Genomic DNA, 17,286 nt, shown 5'->3' on the forward strand with positions numbered 1-17,286 from the left:
ATTCAGGAGGTCAGGAGGTCGGAGCCTCTGTGTTTTTGATACGCATTTGGGAACCGCTAGGTGAAGCTATCCTGTCCCTGTTTCTAGCTTTTGCAATGTATGCTCGAGCGTTGACCCTGATTCTGAAGGTAGCAGTGTGACCCCATCCTCTGGCTTGAGGTACGTGTGTGTCTCGTCCTGATTTTCCTTTTAATCCCCCAAGGTTCTGCCTGCTCCCATTTGCTGAAAGTATATGACTCACCTCAGGTGAGTAAACTGCTAATTGTCAAAAACGTTGAGGCTCAGTTCAAAAGACCTCCCTCGGCCTGGCCACTGGGAGTAGGAACGGCTTTCGTCTTTTGAACTGAGTCTGCCCGGCCTCTACTGTTGCTGCGTCTCACTAACAGAGTCTTACCAGGGTTCTGTGAGGCCTTTGCTGGCCCTGTCCTGGCTGTCACCACGAGGTGCTCCACATGTGGGCTCCACGGTTACAGCAGTTTTTTCAGTTCACTTGTGTGTGTGGTCAGGACCTGAGCTGCAAGCAAAACCCATGCCTCCCGTACGAATCCCCGGACCCTGCTATTAAGCCGAAATCACTAGCCCGGATTCCCTTGGCTTTCTAGAGAGGTTCCTTTTTGGAGCCCTTGACAGCCTCTCCTGCCAGTGCAGCTTCAGCGTCATCCCATTTGACTTCCTTAACTTTATATTTTAGGGAGCAAGGAGTGAGGTTGTCACCCCCTTATTTTCTCCTTCCTGATTTTTTCTGCGTATCAGCCAGGACTCCCAGGTATGGCCCTGCACCGTCAGGCAGCAGGCCATCATGGTTAGGGATGCAGGCTCTGGCATCCCAGGGACAGTCCTGCACCATCAGGCAGCAGGCCATCATGGTTAGGGATGCAGGCTCTGGCATCAGCCTCTGTGCTTACAATGGCCTAGGCAAGTTACTCAACTTCATCGGATTATTGTGAGAATTAAATGAGCTAACATGGTTAGCACTTGGATTAGTGCCTGGCACATGGTGTAAGCACTTACTAAGTTTCAACATTATCACTACTGTTGTTATTAGAAGTCTTTGGGCTGCGCACGGTGGCTCATGCCTGTAATCCTAGCACTTTGGGAGGCCAAGGCAGGTGTATCACTTGATGTCAGGAGTTTCGAGACCAGCCTGACCAACATGGTAAAACCTCGTCTCTACTAAAAATACGGAAATTAGCTGGGCCTGGTGGCAGGTGCCTTGTAATCCCAGCTACTCAGGGAGGCTGAGGCAGGAGAATTGCTTGAACCCAGAAGGTAGAGGTTGCAGTGTGCTGAGATCACACCATTGCCCTCCAGCCTGGGCAACAGAGCAAGACTCCGTCTCAAAAAAAAAAAAAGAAGAAGAAGAAGAAGTAGTCTGTCTTTGGCCCCAAAAGTTTTTTTTTTTTTTTTTTAAAGTTCAGGGGTACATGTGCAGGTTTGTTATATAGGTAAAGTGACAAGGGGGTTTGTCATACAGATTATTTTGTCACCCAGGTATTAAGCCTAGTCCCCATTTGTTAGTTTTCCTGACCCTCTCCTTCCACCCACTCTCCACCCCTCTGAGAGGTCCCAGTGTGTGTTGTTCCCCTCTGTCCATGTGTTCCCGTCACTTAGCTCCCACTTATAAGTGAGAACATGTGGCATTTGGTTTTCTGTTCTTGCATTAGTTGGCGTTAGTTTGCTGAGGATAATGACCTCCAGCACCATCCATGTTCCTGCAAAGGACATGATCTCATCCTTTTTATGGCTGCGTGGCATTCCGTGGTGTATATGCACCACATTTTCTGTATCCAGTCTACTGTTGATGGACTTCTAGGTTGGTTCCATGTCTTTGCTATTGTGAATAGTGCTGCAGTGAACATACACACGTGTGTGCCTTTATAATAGAACAAGTTATATTCCTTTGGGTATATGCCCAGTAATGGGATTACTGGGTCGGAAGGTACTTGTTTTGAGGTCTTTGAGGAATAGCCACACTGTTTTCCACAACGGTTGAACTAATTTACACTTTCACCAACAGTGTGTAAGCATTCCTTTTTCGCTGCAACCTTGCCAGCATCTGTGTTTTGTTTGTTTGTATTTTGAGACGGAGTTTTGCTCTTGTTGCCTGGGCTGGAGTGCAATGGCACGATCTTGGCTCACCACAACCTCTGCCTCCTGGGTTCAAGTGATTCTCCTGCCTTAGCCTCCCAATTAGCTGGGATTACAAGCATGTGCCACCATGCCCGGCTCATTTTGTATTTTTAGTAGAGTCGGAGCTTCTCCACATTGGTCAGGCTGATCTCAAACTCCCGACCTCAGGTGATCCGCCTGCGTCACCCTCCCAAAGTGCTGGGATTACAAGCATGAGCCACCATGTCCAGCCTAGCATCTTTTATTTTTTGACTTTTTAGTAATAGCTATTCTGATTGGTGTGAGAGGGTGTCTCATTGTGGTTTGGGTTTGCATTTCTCTAATGATCAGTGGTGTTGAGCTTTTTATCATATCCTTGACTAACACCCATCAGTCAATTTGTGGAATCAAGATTGGCTTCAAGATAGACTAACTCCTAACAGAGCTTTCACTAACAGTTATAATCCTTGAACCGCAGACCCTACACTGAAAAGGTCCCATCATACGGGCACTCCTGCTGCTGAAAAAATCGAACATAACAGTATTTCAGATAAACTTATGAGAAGAGAATAATAAGTAGAGGTAGAATTCAAACTTGCTCAGAGCAAGATACAAAATGAGAGACATGAAATAACCATTGTCTGTAGGTCTGACAGCAAGCAATATAGATAAAAGAGCTTCATTTGAAGTTTTGAACTGTTTACCATAAAAATATTAATGGTGAATGCTTATCAATCACGTCTGTGTTTCAGGCGCTGTTCTAAGTGCTTTACGTTCATTAACCATTTGCAATAAATACTGTTATCCTTCCCATAAAACAAATGAGGAAAGAGGGGCTTAGAGAGGGAAAGTCAGTGGCCCCAAATCCTGCAGTTAGTAAGTGATGGACTCAACCGGGATTTCACCTCGGCAGTCTGATCCCAGAGCTCCGAGTGCTAATCATTCGCCCTCTCCCTCCTCCCACCCTCCAACCTCAAATAGACCCCAGTGTGTGTGGTTCCCCTCTATGCGTCAGGAACGGAGGGCCATTCAAGCAGCCTTTAGGTTACAGAGATGATTTACAATCACATGGAAAGAAGGTTTTGCTTAAAACTGGTAGAAGAAATAGGTAAAGTAAGTGGGAAATGAGGTAAGCTTGTTAGCTACACAAATCATCTTCACAACTTGAAGCTTGAATATCTTCAGTTTTTAGTTGGTGTGTCTTCACTACTTGACATGCAGTAAATATTCTCTCTTCTTTTTCACTATAAGAGCAACATCCTTTTTCAGTTTCCACAAGCTGGATTCAAGTAGATCCCCCAAATCCTTAAACATCTGTGACCGTTCGTTTACGAATGGTCGAAGCATTTGATCATCTTCCTAAAAAAAGAAGTGAAAAAAATGATAGTGATAGACTTCATGTCATCAGAGTAAAGACTATTGTGTGTCTGTGAGTGGGGTGCCCAGCAAGTTCCCCTCAGGGATAGAAAACTGCATTTGAAAGCTGCTAGCAGAGGCAGAGCGTCACCTCGGAGCGGCTGTGTTTCAGATGACCCTAAGTTACTGCCAGTAGGGAAAACGAGCGAGGTAATTCAGATATTTTCAGTTGGAATGTTACTTACATAGTGTTTTACACTGTCAAAGGAGTACTAAAGGAGTCTTAAGGAGCCAGTGGATGTGGGAGCTCTCCCATTGGTAGGGTTTTGCCAGTGCTTCCCCTGACCAGTGGAACAAGTGCCCCTGAGAACTGGGGATGGCCTGGGGCAGAGTCCTGGAGACAGATGGTGGAGGAGATGGCACCGCACTGGCTGCAGATGAGAACGGCAGAGAGCAGGTAGTATGACGCGGCACTGGGATTCAGTTTCTGTTTCCCTGAGTATTAGCGAAATGCCTGTTCAAATCCTTTGCCGATTTTTTCTAATGTGCTTTCCAACATATTATCTTTTTTTTTTTTAATCTTAAAAGTAATTGTTTGTTCTGAATACTAATGCTTGCTAAATAATACTAATATATTTTCCAGGCTGTGGTTTATTTGAAACTCTGTTTATGGGGTCTTTCATTTAACCAGTTATTCTTTTTTATTGTGAGATACGTAGACCAGAAAAGTACCCTAAATGTATTGACCGGCATGAAGTGAACACACCTGCTCTAGAGAGCCCACTGCCTGGAACGCCTCCTGTCACCTCCTCCCCGTCCCAGAAGCAGCTGCCAGCCTGACTTGTGTGGTCCCCGTTTTCTTGCCTTTCTCAGTAGTTTTGCCACCTGGAGTATATCCCTGAACAGTCTATTTTGCCCTCTTTGGATGTTTATAGAATCGCATTGGATGTCATCTTTCATAACTTGGTTTCCATCACTATTGGGACACTGTTCGTGTTGCCTGTGGCTGTTGTTCATTATTTTCATGGCACTGTAGTGTTGCACAGCATGGAGGCGCCAACGTTTACCGCCTTCTGTGAACGTATATTAGGGATGTTTCCGGTTTGGGGCTACTATGGAAGAGGGCTTTAGAACAGCAGTGCACATGAACTAAGATTGCGGTTGTGTTTTTCAACTGGCCCCTCATCTGAACCACAGAACAGAAGTGATCTGAAGAACTATTTTCTCTGTTCTTTCAAGAATGCTGTGTAACTAGTGCCGTCCTAGACGTGTCTGACAGAGTGAGCGTATTTCATACGCCAGATGCCTCAGTGCAGCAGGTTCTCCAACTTGAAGGCAGAATCATGGAGAGGGTTTGTTGAAACACACGTTACCAGGCCTCACACCCAGAGATTCTGATTCAGTAGGTCTGGGGTGGGGCCCTGGAATTTGCATTTCTGACAAGCTCCTAGATGCTGCTGAAGCTGCCAGGCCATAGGGCTCACCTTGAGAACCTCTGCCTGAGGCATTAGGGCTTGAGTCTCTGCAGAACCAGTTCGCCCGTGAAGGAGGAAGAGCTGGATTGCAGCCTTCTAGGTTCTAGTATCTTCAGCTTTTAATAAGTAAATGCCAAATAATTTTCAAATGGTTGTGCCAGTTTATACTCCTCTCAGCCATACGTGAGAGTTTCCGTTACTTTATGTCTTCACCACAACTTGATATTGTCAGGCTTTTCAGTTTTTGCCAGTATGGAAGGTTAATAATGGTATCTCATGGTGGTATCAGTTAGTATTTTCCAAACTATTAATGCGATGAAGCACTTTTCCATGTATTGATTGGCATTTTTAATCTCCTCTTTGGTGATGTTCCTGTTCAAATCTTTTGACCGTTTTTTTTTTCTACTGGGTTGTCTACTTTTCTTTTTGGGTAGTAGTAGTTCTTTATTTTGGATATTAGTTCATTCTATGTTAAATGTGTTACAAAGAACTTTTCCCATTCCTTCTGGCTCTTTCATTTGGTGTCTTTTGATGGACAAAGTTCACCATATTAATTTAGCTGAATTTACCAGTCTCCCTCTTTAAAGCTAGGGGGTGTGTGTGTGTGTGTGTGTGTGTGTGTGTGTGATGCATAAGAAATCCTTTTCCCTCAAGCCTGTAATCCCAGCACTTTGGGAGGCCGAGACGGGCGGATCACGAGGTCAGGAGATCGAGACCATCCTGGCTAACCCGGTGAAACCCCGTCTCTACTAAAAAATACAAAAAAATTAGCCGGGCGAGGTGGCGGGCGCCTGTAGTCCCAGCTGCTCTGGAGGCTGAGGCAGGAGAATGGCGGGAACCCGGGAGGCGGAGCTTGCAGTGAGCTGAGATCTGGCCACTGCACTCCAGCCTGGGCGACAGAGCGAGACTCCGTCTCAAAAAAAAAAAAAAAAAAGAAATCCTTTTCCACTGTGAGGTGGTAAAGACAACCTCTTAAAGTATCTTCTGAAAGTATTAGAGGCAGGGCGTGGTGGCTGATGCCTGTAATTCCAGCACTTTGGGAGGCTGAGGCTGGAGGATCGCTTGAAGCTAGGAGTTCAAGACCAGCCTGGGCAACATAACAAGACCCCATCTCTATTTTTAAAATACTTAAATAAATAAGTAAGTAAATAAATAAAAGCATTAGGGTTGTGCCTTCCACATTTAGCTCTTTAATTCTCACCTGAAATTGATTTCTGGGGTAGTTTTAGATAGGAATCCAGTTTCATTTTTCCCCATACATATTCCTAATTCCCCTAGCACTGTTTATTGAAAAGTCCATCCTTGCCACATTGATTTGCAGTTCCTCTTGCTTGTATATCAAGTCTGTAGTCCTGAATAAATCTGTTTCTGAGCTTCTGTTCTTTTTCTTTGGTGATTTATCTATCTTTGGGCCAACACCATACCTTACTGCCTCTGTTACAGTGGCATTGAAATGAAGTGTTGATGTCAGGTAGGGCAAGTGTTTCTGTCCTCTTCTTGGGTCTGCTCTCATCCTGGCTAGGTTTTGCTTTTGCAGTTCCATACAAATTGTAGAATTATCTTGTTAGGTTATATTACATTTCATTGGAATTACACTGACTCTTGGGGGAGAGTTGACAGATGTACAGTAACAAATCTTCCAAACCACAGAGAGATGTCAATTTCTCTATCTATTTATATCCTTTCAAACATCTCTCAAATAAGTTTTAAAATTTTCTCCATACAACTCTTACATATTTAATGTCAGCTATAGGCCTAAGTATTCCATATATTTGATGCAGTTATCAATGGTGTCTTTTATTTTAAAAGTAATTTTCTGCTTGCTGCTGTTATATTCAAATACAGTTAATTTTTAAATCTTGATTTTTGTATCCAGCAACTTTGTAATTCATTTATAAATTCTTGGGGATTTTCTGTCTATACAAGCATGTCATCTGGGATAATACTAGAGGCAGCGCAGTGTGGTGGGAGAGTATAGACTCGGGAACTGGGGTCTGGACCTCAGCCCTGCCACAGATGAGTGATGTGTCTTTAAACATGTTCCATGAACTGTAAAATAAGGTGAATAATAGTACCTGCCTCATAGAGTTGCTGCGAGAATCGAGTCAGTAAATGTAAAGCACTTAGTGTTACATAAGTGTATGCTATTATTGTAATTACTTTTCTTTCCCTTTCTAATCATACTTTGTATTTCTTGCCTTACTGCACTGGTTAGAACCTAAAGGACAGATGTCAAGAAAGCTGGCGTTCCTGACCTCTTGATCTGAAAGGAAATGCTTTCAGTCATTCATCACTAAGCATTTTGTCCACTGTGTGTTTGTCTTAAGATTGCCTTTATCAGATTGAGGAATGTCCATTTTATTCCTAATTTGCCAAGAATTTTTATTGCCATAAGATGTTTAATTTGGTCACATGTTTTTTCTGCATCTGTTGAAGTCATCAAATTATTTTATCTTGTAGTCTCTTAATGAATTACACTTGGTTTTATAATGATAAACCGAACAGGGTAGTCTGTATATTGTATTGTAAAGTGAATGGATTTCAATCATGCAGTGACATGGTTGCATGGAAGCAGCCGGATGTGGCACTAAAATAAAAAGGTCAGAGCAGAGACGGATGGCGGCCTGAGAGGGCGGTAGATTCGCGCTCACAGAGCAGGTCAAGCAAGGCCCCCTGGCCTTGCTCTTCTGCATCAGCACACACATCTCCAAGCTCAGGAAGTACAGTTACATCAAATGTCTAAATTGGATGGAAAGAAATTCTGCGTGCTCCCAGGATTCCAGTTACTTACAGGAGGTTTATACTGTCTCAGTCTGAAAAGCTGCCCTCTTGCCGTGTTCATGCTTTGGTAGAACACCTTCAGAGCCTGGGCGAGTTCTCGGTCGGAGCCAGCTTGCTGTGTGCACGTTCGACTCGTGTCCCTGGCGGAGGGCAGTTGCGCAGTCATCCCGCTGCCCTTCGGAGTGTCGGAAGGCTTCCGGGCTGAGGCGGAAAGAAAAGGCAGCTTTTCTTTGGATCTCTTTCTTTGGGCATCTCTATATTTATTTATTTTGGTGACATTCTACTACATCAGCATTTATCAGGCACCAGTTTGGATCCATCCAAGGGAAATGAGAAATCTCACAGGGCAGAAGAAAAGAAGTGTCCTGCATTTTCTGTTTATGAAACAAGATGTGAATTAACTCATTTAAAAGTTTGTTTATTAAAAGACAAATACACATCCCAAATGTAGGAGGCAAGGGATAAGCTAAACAGCCAAGCCTGGAGCAGTCTCTCACCTTGCCCAGAAGCAGTTTTCGCAAGTGATTCTTTGAGAAGCATGTTCTCCTCTCTCAGGGCTCTGTTGATGTTCCTGAGCAGCTCTGTCTCCTGCTCTAGCTTGAGCAGCTTCAGATAAAGTTCTGGTATCTGGTCTGAGGCCGCCTACGAGAAAACATGTCAGTTTCATCTTTTGCTGTATCATCTGCATATCCTTTGAGACCAGCAATGTTTGCTACCATGGGAAAATCAAATGGGACGGGGGTGTGTGTATGGTGAGCAGGGTTTAAGCACCTCAGGGTACACAGGAGTAAATAAAGAAAAACGTTTGTTAAGGGGGAAGGAACGTCAAGCAGCTGTCAGAGATTTTCTAGCCACCTGGGATGCCCATTTTAATGTCATACGTACACACCTGGCTTGGATCCTTCACAGTGGAAATTTTCTTGGTGTCTACCAGGATGTGGCCTTCACCTGTGACCATGAGGCCCCGCTGAGAGCAGCTCAGCTCGGTGCAGCCTTCTGTAGTGGGGACGGTGCAGCCTTCTGTAGTGGGGACGGTGCAGCCTTCTGTAGTGGGGAGACACACAGTCAAAGAAAGAAACATCCCAGTCGCCCAGCTCCAGTGTCGTGTGAGAAGTTGTTAAAGTAACCCCCTGCTGGACGAGAGCCCGGGAGCCCAGGGGAACAGATGGCTCTGGCCCACCGCTGTTGGGACCCTGACTGCCTCGCTCCTCTGCCTCTTCTGCAGCCCTCAGTGTGTGGTATATCTGATGAAAGAATGCGTGAGCAAGGCACCTTGAAGGCCCCATAGGTCAACAATAAGGGCATTTGTCTGCAGATAATTCAGAAACTCCTGAGATGCAGTTAAGGCTGCAAATTGGACAGTCTCTTCAATTTGTGGATTCACACTTTTCCATACAGGTTTGGTATAGATAGTGTTTGGAAGGTCGTAAATTCTGTACCTGAGAAGAACATAAAATTTAAAACCAGAAGGGACACATTTGTAAAGAAAAGGGACAGATGAGCCAAAGATTTACAGCCCATGTGTCAGATAAAAGATGACCTGTGATTGATTTTCATGTTTATCAACCTCCAGCACCTTGTTCAACATGGATATCATCACTATGTAGATAATAATAAAATTTTTAAAAGGCCAGACTGGGCGCAATGGCTCATGCCTGTAATCTCAGCATTTTGGGAGGCTGAGGCAGGCAGATTGCTTGAGCCCAGGAATTCAGCCCAGGAGCTCAGGAATACCAGGGCAACATGGTAAAACACCATCTCTGTAAAAAAATACAAAAATTCGGTGGGTATGGTGGTGCATGCCTGTAGTTCCAGCTACTCAGGAGGCTGAGCCCAGGAGGCGGAGGTTGCAGTGAGCTGAGATTGCTGCACTCCACTGCACTCCAGCCTGGGCGACAGAGCAATACTCTGTCTCAAAAACAAAAAACAAACAAAATGGATTTCAATAAATCCCTTCTACTTAGATAATCAAAAATGGTTAATTTTCCATGTGAGGCAGTGATTTGGTTTTTGTTCTTCAGAGTCTCCCTTTATTGCTTTTTCTTCCTTTCTTTTTCTCTCTCTTTCTCTCTCTTTCTCTCTCTCTTTCTCTCTTTCGCTTTCTCTCTCTCTTTCTTTCTCTCCCTCTTTCTTTCTCTCCCTTTCTCTCTCTCTTTCTCTTTCTTTCTCTGTCTCTTTCTCTTTCTCTGTCTCTCTCTTTCTTTCTCTCTCTTTCTTTCTCTGTCTTTCTATCTCTCTCTTTCTTTCTCTGTCTCTCTATCTCTCTCTTTCTTTCTCTATCTCTCTTTCTCTCTCTTTCTCTGTCTCTTTTTATCTCTCTCTCTGTCTCTTTCTCTCTCTTTCTATCTCTCTTTCTCTGTCTCTCTCTCTCTCTTTCTCTGTCTCTTTCTCTCCCTTTCTCTCTTTCTCTGTCTCTCTCTCCCTCTCTCTCTCTCTTTCTCTTTCTCTGTCTCTCTTTCTCTCTCTCTCTCTCTCCCTCTCTTCCTCTCTTTCTCTCTTCCTCTCCTCTCTTTTCTCCCCCTCCCCTCCCCTCCCCTTTTCTTTCTTGGTGGAGTCTCACTCTGTCGCCCAGGCTGGAGTGATCTCAGCTGACTGCAACCTCTCCCTCTGGGGTTCAAGCGATTCTCCTGCCTTAGCCTCCCAAGTAGCTGGGATTACAGGCATATGCCACTGCGCCTGGTTAATTTTTCTATTTTTAGTAGAGCAGGGGTTTCACCATGTTGGCAGGCTGGTCTCAAACTCCTGACCTCAAGTGATCCGCCAGCCTCAGCCTCCCAAAGTGCTGGGATTACAGGCATGAGCCACCGCACCTGGCCTGCATTATCTTTCAATATCCTTTAGCCTAGTTTGTTTAAGCATATCTGATGCTTCTGCCATATCATAATACGGTCCTTTTGTTTCCAACTAAAACTCAAAAACTGTTTTGCTTAGATAATATGGTTTTACTGGATATTCTTTCTGATAATTAGAATTTCTGCTTCAGTAAAAAGTTCAGTAAAAATTCAGTACAAGGCCGGGCGCGGTGGCTCAAGCCTGTAATCCCAGCACTTTGGGAGGCCGAGACGGGCGGATCACGAGGTCAGGAGATCAAGACCATCCTGGCTAACACGGTGAAACCCCGTCTCTACTAAAAAATACAAAAAAAACTAGCCGGGCGAGGTGGCAGTCGCCTGTAGTCCCAGCTACTCGGGAGGCTGAGGCAGGAGAATGGCGTAAACTCGGGCGGCGGAGCTTGCAGTGAGCTGAGATCCGGCCACTGCACTCCAGCCTGGGCCACAGAGCGAGACTCCATCTCAAAAAAAAAAAAAAAAGTTCAGTACACACTGACCACAGGCCAGAGACCTGGAGAGGCATGTGGCCCCTCTATTAAATAGATGGGAAATAGTCACTTAAAGTTAAACAGAGAAACTATGAGGGAAATAGTCATCTTAAACAGAGAAACTTCTCTATTAAATAGATGAGGAAATAGTCATCTTAAAGTTAAACAGAAACTTAAGAAAACTTTGTGATAAGCTCATTTTTAAAACTTGAAGGAAGACTGGGCTGCCTCCCCCAGGGGCCACATGGCAGATGGCGTGTGTGGCTGTGTTCTGCGGTGCAGGCTGGCACCCTATCTGAATGCCCCGCTTTGCATCTTCCTTCATCCAGCTGACACCAAGACACCGGACAATGTGAATCTGAAAATCCATCCTCTTGCCTAGCAGCTCCAAAGGGTCGATAACCACATCCTCCTCGCCATGCGTTCTACAAACAGAAGAGGTGAACGTTGACCTTGGGTTAGGCTGGGTCCAAGCAAGTTAAGACGGTGATGTTAAGGGGATTAAACAGAATCCTTAAGAGAGAGCTAATTTCACTGAAGACAGGATAGTTAATATCACCAACAGTAGAGTTCATTCATGCATGCAAGAGGCACTAAACAAGAGCCCGTTACCCTGGCACGTCAAAGTAAGACCAGGCTTCTGAAGGATCTCCCTGCCGGGAGGAAAAGGAACACAGTCTCATGCAATAGATGCACACAGATGTGGATGCTAAACTCACACCGAAGACTTAGGTAGGTCCACAGTGGGACAGAGTGGGAAAGCCAGCGGCCGCCCAGATGCAGCCTCTCCGGTTGTCATTTTCCTTTTCCTCTGTTTCTTTATAGTCAAGAGAGAACCCCAGGCCTACAAGCTCAGACACTGACGTGGACAGCTTTCCAACAAGGGACTGCTGTCCTATCAACCAGGCTCACAAAGTCTGAAACCTTTCCAATTAAATTCATTAATTTGCAACAGGAAATACAATGTGTGATCAGAGCGCTGCTTGGGGTAAAGGCAGTGAGTTGTTGGGCAGCTTGGTTTCTTGGTCATGGAAGCTTGAGGTTCTCTTCTTGAGCTGATTTCTTCTTCAGAAAGATGGAAAGGTTGCACTGAGTGCCTGTGAGGGCCCTGGCACCCAGACCACGCCCCACCGGCCTCTTGGCTTAGGATTGCTCAAAGACTTTAGCTTTTGTAAAAACTGCCTGTGGCCTAAAGAGGGAAAACAGATGAGTATCCAGAAAGGACAGTAAAGGGTAAGGAGGCAATGTGTAGGACAGAGCTGATAGCTCAGAACAAGCCTGTGCCCACAGAAAGGTCAGGTGACAGCACAGAATGAGTCCCTACCTCAAGAAAAGGGCTGAGCTGGAAAATCAGCTTCTACTTCTGGCTCCTGAAGCAGGTTGGGACTTCAGCATGGGAAAGCGTCCCGTGCGGCAGATGCCAGGCCCACAGGGCCAGGAGGGGAGTGTGGCTGGGGAGGCCCCACAGTCCACCTGGCTTCTCTCCTGAGGGTCCATTGTTTGGAACCCACCCAGCTCTTTCGGTTTTGTCCAGGACTCTTTCTACTACACCTGCCTCTTTGCTAGATGTCCTCCTCATTCCTTAGGTCCCCAGGGGAGAGCAAAAATCAAATTTGTTGAGGCCAAATGGTGAATGAATGAGCTCTTTCGTTTGTCTTATGAATGACCTGTTCAGGGTACCAAGTTGACCACCCGTCAGGAGAACTCAGGCTTGCTCCGGATTTTCCGTGTGTGACTGACCCAGAAGTAGGCAGGGGAAGGAGACACTCACTGTCCTGTCGGGGAGCAGGGCGCTATGCAGATGTGCAGCACCGCCTCCAGCCCGTCACAGTTCAGAAACTCCACTTGCTCCTCCAGCTTCATGCAGTAGGCCAGCGACTGGAGCCAGACGCGAGCTGAGCCCAAGTGGATGACCTCGACAGGATCCCAGAAAGGGTCGTCTTCTGGAGCCACAGGGCTGTTGTCTCCATCTAGAAAGCGCTGGTAAAGTTCCTCCATTAGGAATTTCCTATTGATGAACTTGGCTTTTGACCATATCCACACCTGGAAACACAGAGGTATGTCACCAGTGTTTGATTTCATCTGCTGCTCTTAACAATTCATCACTCTGATTTCTCCCAGCACGCTCCCTCCATTGACTGGGTTTGAGGTACTCATGGCCACATCCCACTCTCTCCAAACTTAGCTTTGCTGACGTCAAGAATACCATATTCGTTCCTGGACCTGTTGCTTCAGCATCGCTTGAGCCTAGGAAATGACTTAGAGGAGATGATGAAGGGGTCAGAAAACAGACCCTCTCAGGAGAAACGAAGGTTTGGGCTTGTGATGTGCAGAATGGTCCTCAAAGATGCCCAAGTCCTAATCCCCAGAACCTGTGAATATATTACTTTACACGGCAAACGGAAATTAAGGTTTGTCATCAGCTGACCTTCAAATACAGAGATTAGCCTGGAGTATCCAGGTGGCCCCAGTGAAATCACAAGGGTCTTCAGTGTGGCCGAGAGAGGCATAAGAGAGGGTCAGAAAGAGAGATGACAGTGCCTGCGGGGTCAGAGAGAGGCCATGTGGCGGCTTTGAAGATGGAGGGAGGTGGCCTCTAAAAGCTGGAAAGGGCTGGGAAACGGATTCTCTTCCTCAGGCCCGGAAAGCAGTATAGCCCTGTCGACACCTTGCTTTTAGCCCAGTGAGACCCAATTTGGACTTCTCGTGTAGAACGATAAGGTAGTAAGTTTGTGTCATTTAATGAGCCTGGTCATTCATTAACAGCAACCATGGAAGATGATGCAGGGGTATTAGTCTGGAGAAGAGCTGAGAGGTGGCTCCCCTGCCGTGATTGGTGTGCACACGGGCACATATCCACACGCACAGGAGACACTCCCACAGCCCTCCCGGCCCAGCATGGCAGGCATGCTGAGCTTCATTCTGCAGAGACCCAAGCAGGTGTCCTTCCCTGTTCAGGGGTTCACACCCAGTGCGCAGCAGATCCAGGACAACAGCCTGCCACTGTCTTCCTCCTTACTGGGTGAGGGACAGAGCCTCTGTCAACACTGGGTCTGGAGAGGGGACAAAACCTGAAGCCACAGTATAAGGGATTCCAGGTAGGTAATTTTTAGACCATAAATGTCAGGTAAAACTAGGAACTCCTTTTCTGGGCAACTTGAAAAGCAAAAGCAAAAATCAACAGATAAGTCATTCTATGTATGATGTCTCTTCATAGAAAGGACATTCTCAGGACTCTGAAAACAGATTGCATCTTTTTCTGTTGGCCTCAAAGTGAAGAACCATAGTACTCTCCTAGAGGCAGTCTAGGATCACGAGAGGCAGGGCGGATCACGAGGTCAGGAGATCGAGACCATCCTGGCTAACATGGTGAAACCCCGTCACTACTAAAAATACAAAAAGTTAGCCGGCTGTGGTGGCGGGCACCGGCAGTCTCAGCTACTTGGGAGGTGGAGGCAGGGGAATGGCATGAACCCGGGAGGCGGAGCTTGCAGTGAGCCGAGATCGCGCCACTGCACTCCAGCCTGGGCAAAAGAGACAGACTCCATCTCAAAAAAAGAAAAGAAAAGAATGTGGCGCAGCAGGGAACAACGGGAGTTCTAGTCATTGTGGTTTTTCTGTTTGTGTGTTTTTCTTTTCTTTTTAATACGTGATCTCACTCTGTCACCCAGGCTGGAGTGCGGTGGCCCAAGCTTAACTCACTGCAGCCTCGAGCTCCTGGGCTCAGGCGGGCCTCCTGCTTCAGCCTCGGAGTAGCTGGACTGCAGGCGTGCGCCACTGCACCGCCTTATTCTGCTTTTTCTTAAAGACTTTAGGGAACTAAGATCATGGGAATCTAGATAATAAATGAATTCACTGCCTCATTACCTGTGGATATCAGACCACAGGCCTGGTGTCAGTTAAAATTGCATGTCATCCTTGGCCTGAGGAGGAAACAGGTCGGCGAGGCTCCGGGCCAGGCTGCAAGGCCATGCTGACCCCCGCCCGCTCCCGGGTGGGCTCTGCAGGCCTGACTCAGAGTTCCCTGGTGGGATGTGCTGCTCACCAGAGCCAACAGCTGTTGGGTGAATACTGCTGAAAAGTAACCACAAGCTGGCAGCATGCCAGTCAGAAAACCCTCCCCAACCCTCACACAGCCCTGGTTTGCTCCTGGGCTTGTCTGTGATGTGTGACTCCAACAGTTGCACAACACTGCGTCCTCCCTGAGAGCTGCAGCAGCAGTCACCGTCCACACGGTCAGCGGGGAGGATAGGTGAACACGTACACGATCAGCCAGCAAAGTACCATTCGTGTGTCTAGCTGGGACCCACAGCTGTCTCTGCTGGTCTTCTAGTCTTCAGAAGTACCTGTCTCACATGCACTGCCCACATCTACATACCATGTCGCAAGAGACCCCCACACTACAGGCTTCCAGAAGCTTCCATCTACACACCGTGTCACAAGAGCCCCAGACTACAGGCTTCCAGAAGCCTCCTGAGGAAAGCAGGGCTTCATCTGAGGACAGGTCACTGGCACTAAGCTTGTTTTTTTGAGACAGGGTCTTGCTCTGTCACCCAGGCTGGAGTGTAGTGGCATGATCACAGCTCACTGTAGCCTCGACCTCCTCAGGCTCAGGTGATTCTCCTACCTCAGCCTCCCCAGTAGCGGGGACTACAGGTGCTCACCACCATACTCAGCTAATTTTGTATTTTTTGTAGAGATGGGGTTTCACCATGTTGCCCAAGCTGGTCTCGAACTCCTGAGCTCAAGACGTCCACCCACCTTGGCCTTCCCAAATCCTGGGATTACAGATGGGAATCACCGTGCCGGGCCTAATCTTACTTGTTTTAATGTAAAAATGAACAGTCTTGAGGATGACAGATTGGTAAGATTCATACCTTCATGAGAAAAATGGAAAAAAAACTAAACTGTACAACCCCTTAACAGAGAACCTGGTGTGTTTAAGCAGAAGCAGTCCTGTCAAACAGCTGCCTGTCCCAGTGACAGTCCTATCAAACAGCTGCCTGTCCCAGTGACAGTCCTGTCAAACAGCTGCCTGTCCCAGTGACAGTCCTATCAAACAGCTGCCTGTCCCAGTGACAGTCCTGTCAAACAGCTGCCTGTCCCAGTGACAGTCCTATCAAACAGCTGCCTGTCCCAGTGACAGTCCTATCAAACAGCTGCCTGTCCCAGTGACAGTCCTATCAAACAGCTGCCTGTCCCAGTGACAGTCCTATCAAACAGCTGCCTGTCCCAGTGACAGGATGCTGGGCTGAAGGAAAATGACATTTCACCTGAATCCAGGCCCTCAGCCCCCCCATACAATTCTCCCAATGATAGTGTGAAAACTCCGTCGCCTGTCCTGTTTCTGGTAATGACAAGCAGGAGCTCACGAATGCCTTCATGTGCACTCAGTAACTCTTCTGCTAGCAATAGTTTAAAAGGCTATTTTTCGAACTATCTTAGACTATAATACAAAATAGAATAGCATAGAAAAGGATTTTTTAGAATTACAAATTTTCTTAAAACAAGGTCTGACGAGACAGGAAACTGCCAAGCCAAATTCTAGGGGAAAGCCTGGCCCAAAAGAGGCACGTGGAATATCGGGGCACCAGAGCCACTTTGCCCCAGTGGCCTTTGCTGGAAAAAAAGAAAAATGCAAAGTACAAACACACTGAGGGATCCCCTCCCAGGGCCCCACAGAACATGGCAGAGAAGTCCAGCCTGACTCCCCAGTGTCTGACATCACACAGACCTGCAGGAAAGGGGCCGGTCTCTGACGACCTGGGCTCCAGGAGGATCCTTGCTCGGTTTCCTCCCTGGGGCGGGATCTTGGCAGCCCAGCCCCAGCATCTGGAGGGCGAAACTCCCATGGACAAGGTGGTGGGTGCACAGGTGCTGACCACATGGCACGGACACACATATTTCATTTCACAATTTTTAAAAGCTTTACAAAAATCAGTCTTGGCCCAGAACATTTTGGCAATTTTCGGGCAATGAGCAGAGGAGCAGAAAAGTGAAGCTCCAGTTGCTGAGCAGGGAGGGAGCAGCCTGGCAGGGCTACGGCTGAGTGTGCTGGAGCCCGAAGCCTGAGGGCTACTCCAGGGGCCTGATGTGCGCAAGGGGCACTGCAAGACGGGCCTGCATTTTCTGTTTCCTCCTCTGAGGCGGAGGGAGAGGAAGCAGGGTCTTCAGTTTCTAAAACTGACCTTCCTGACAGTAAGGTCCAGTGGATCAGCCAGTGCAGCTGGCGAAACGGCCTTTTCT

The 17,286-nt window shown here is 46.9% G+C and overlaps 1 protein-coding gene across 1 annotated transcript in view; it reads right to left on the bottom strand.

Annotated features, from left to right (window-relative positions):
* Positions 1 to 2,947: 2,947 nt before the first annotated feature.
* LOC126959051 (kinesin-like protein KIF28P) overlaps positions 2,948 to 17,286 on the bottom strand; it is a 69,749-nt gene continuing 55,410 nt past the window's right edge. The window contains 7 exon segments of the mRNA XM_050797989.1: positions 2,948 to 3,468; positions 7,732 to 7,922; positions 8,219 to 8,363; positions 8,611 to 8,717; positions 8,994 to 9,160; positions 11,331 to 11,465; positions 12,812 to 13,083. Of these exon segments, the coding sequence (XP_050653946.1) occupies positions 3,316 to 3,468; positions 7,732 to 7,922; positions 8,219 to 8,363; positions 8,611 to 8,717; positions 8,994 to 9,160; positions 11,331 to 11,465; positions 12,812 to 13,083 (1,170 nt within the window). The 3' untranslated portion in view covers positions 2,948 to 3,315.

This window comes from Macaca thibetana, chromosome 1 (assembly GCF_024542745.1).
Source record: "Macaca thibetana thibetana isolate TM-01 chromosome 1, ASM2454274v1, whole genome shotgun sequence".
Taxonomy (NCBI): domain Eukaryota; kingdom Metazoa; phylum Chordata; class Mammalia; order Primates; family Cercopithecidae; genus Macaca; species Macaca thibetana.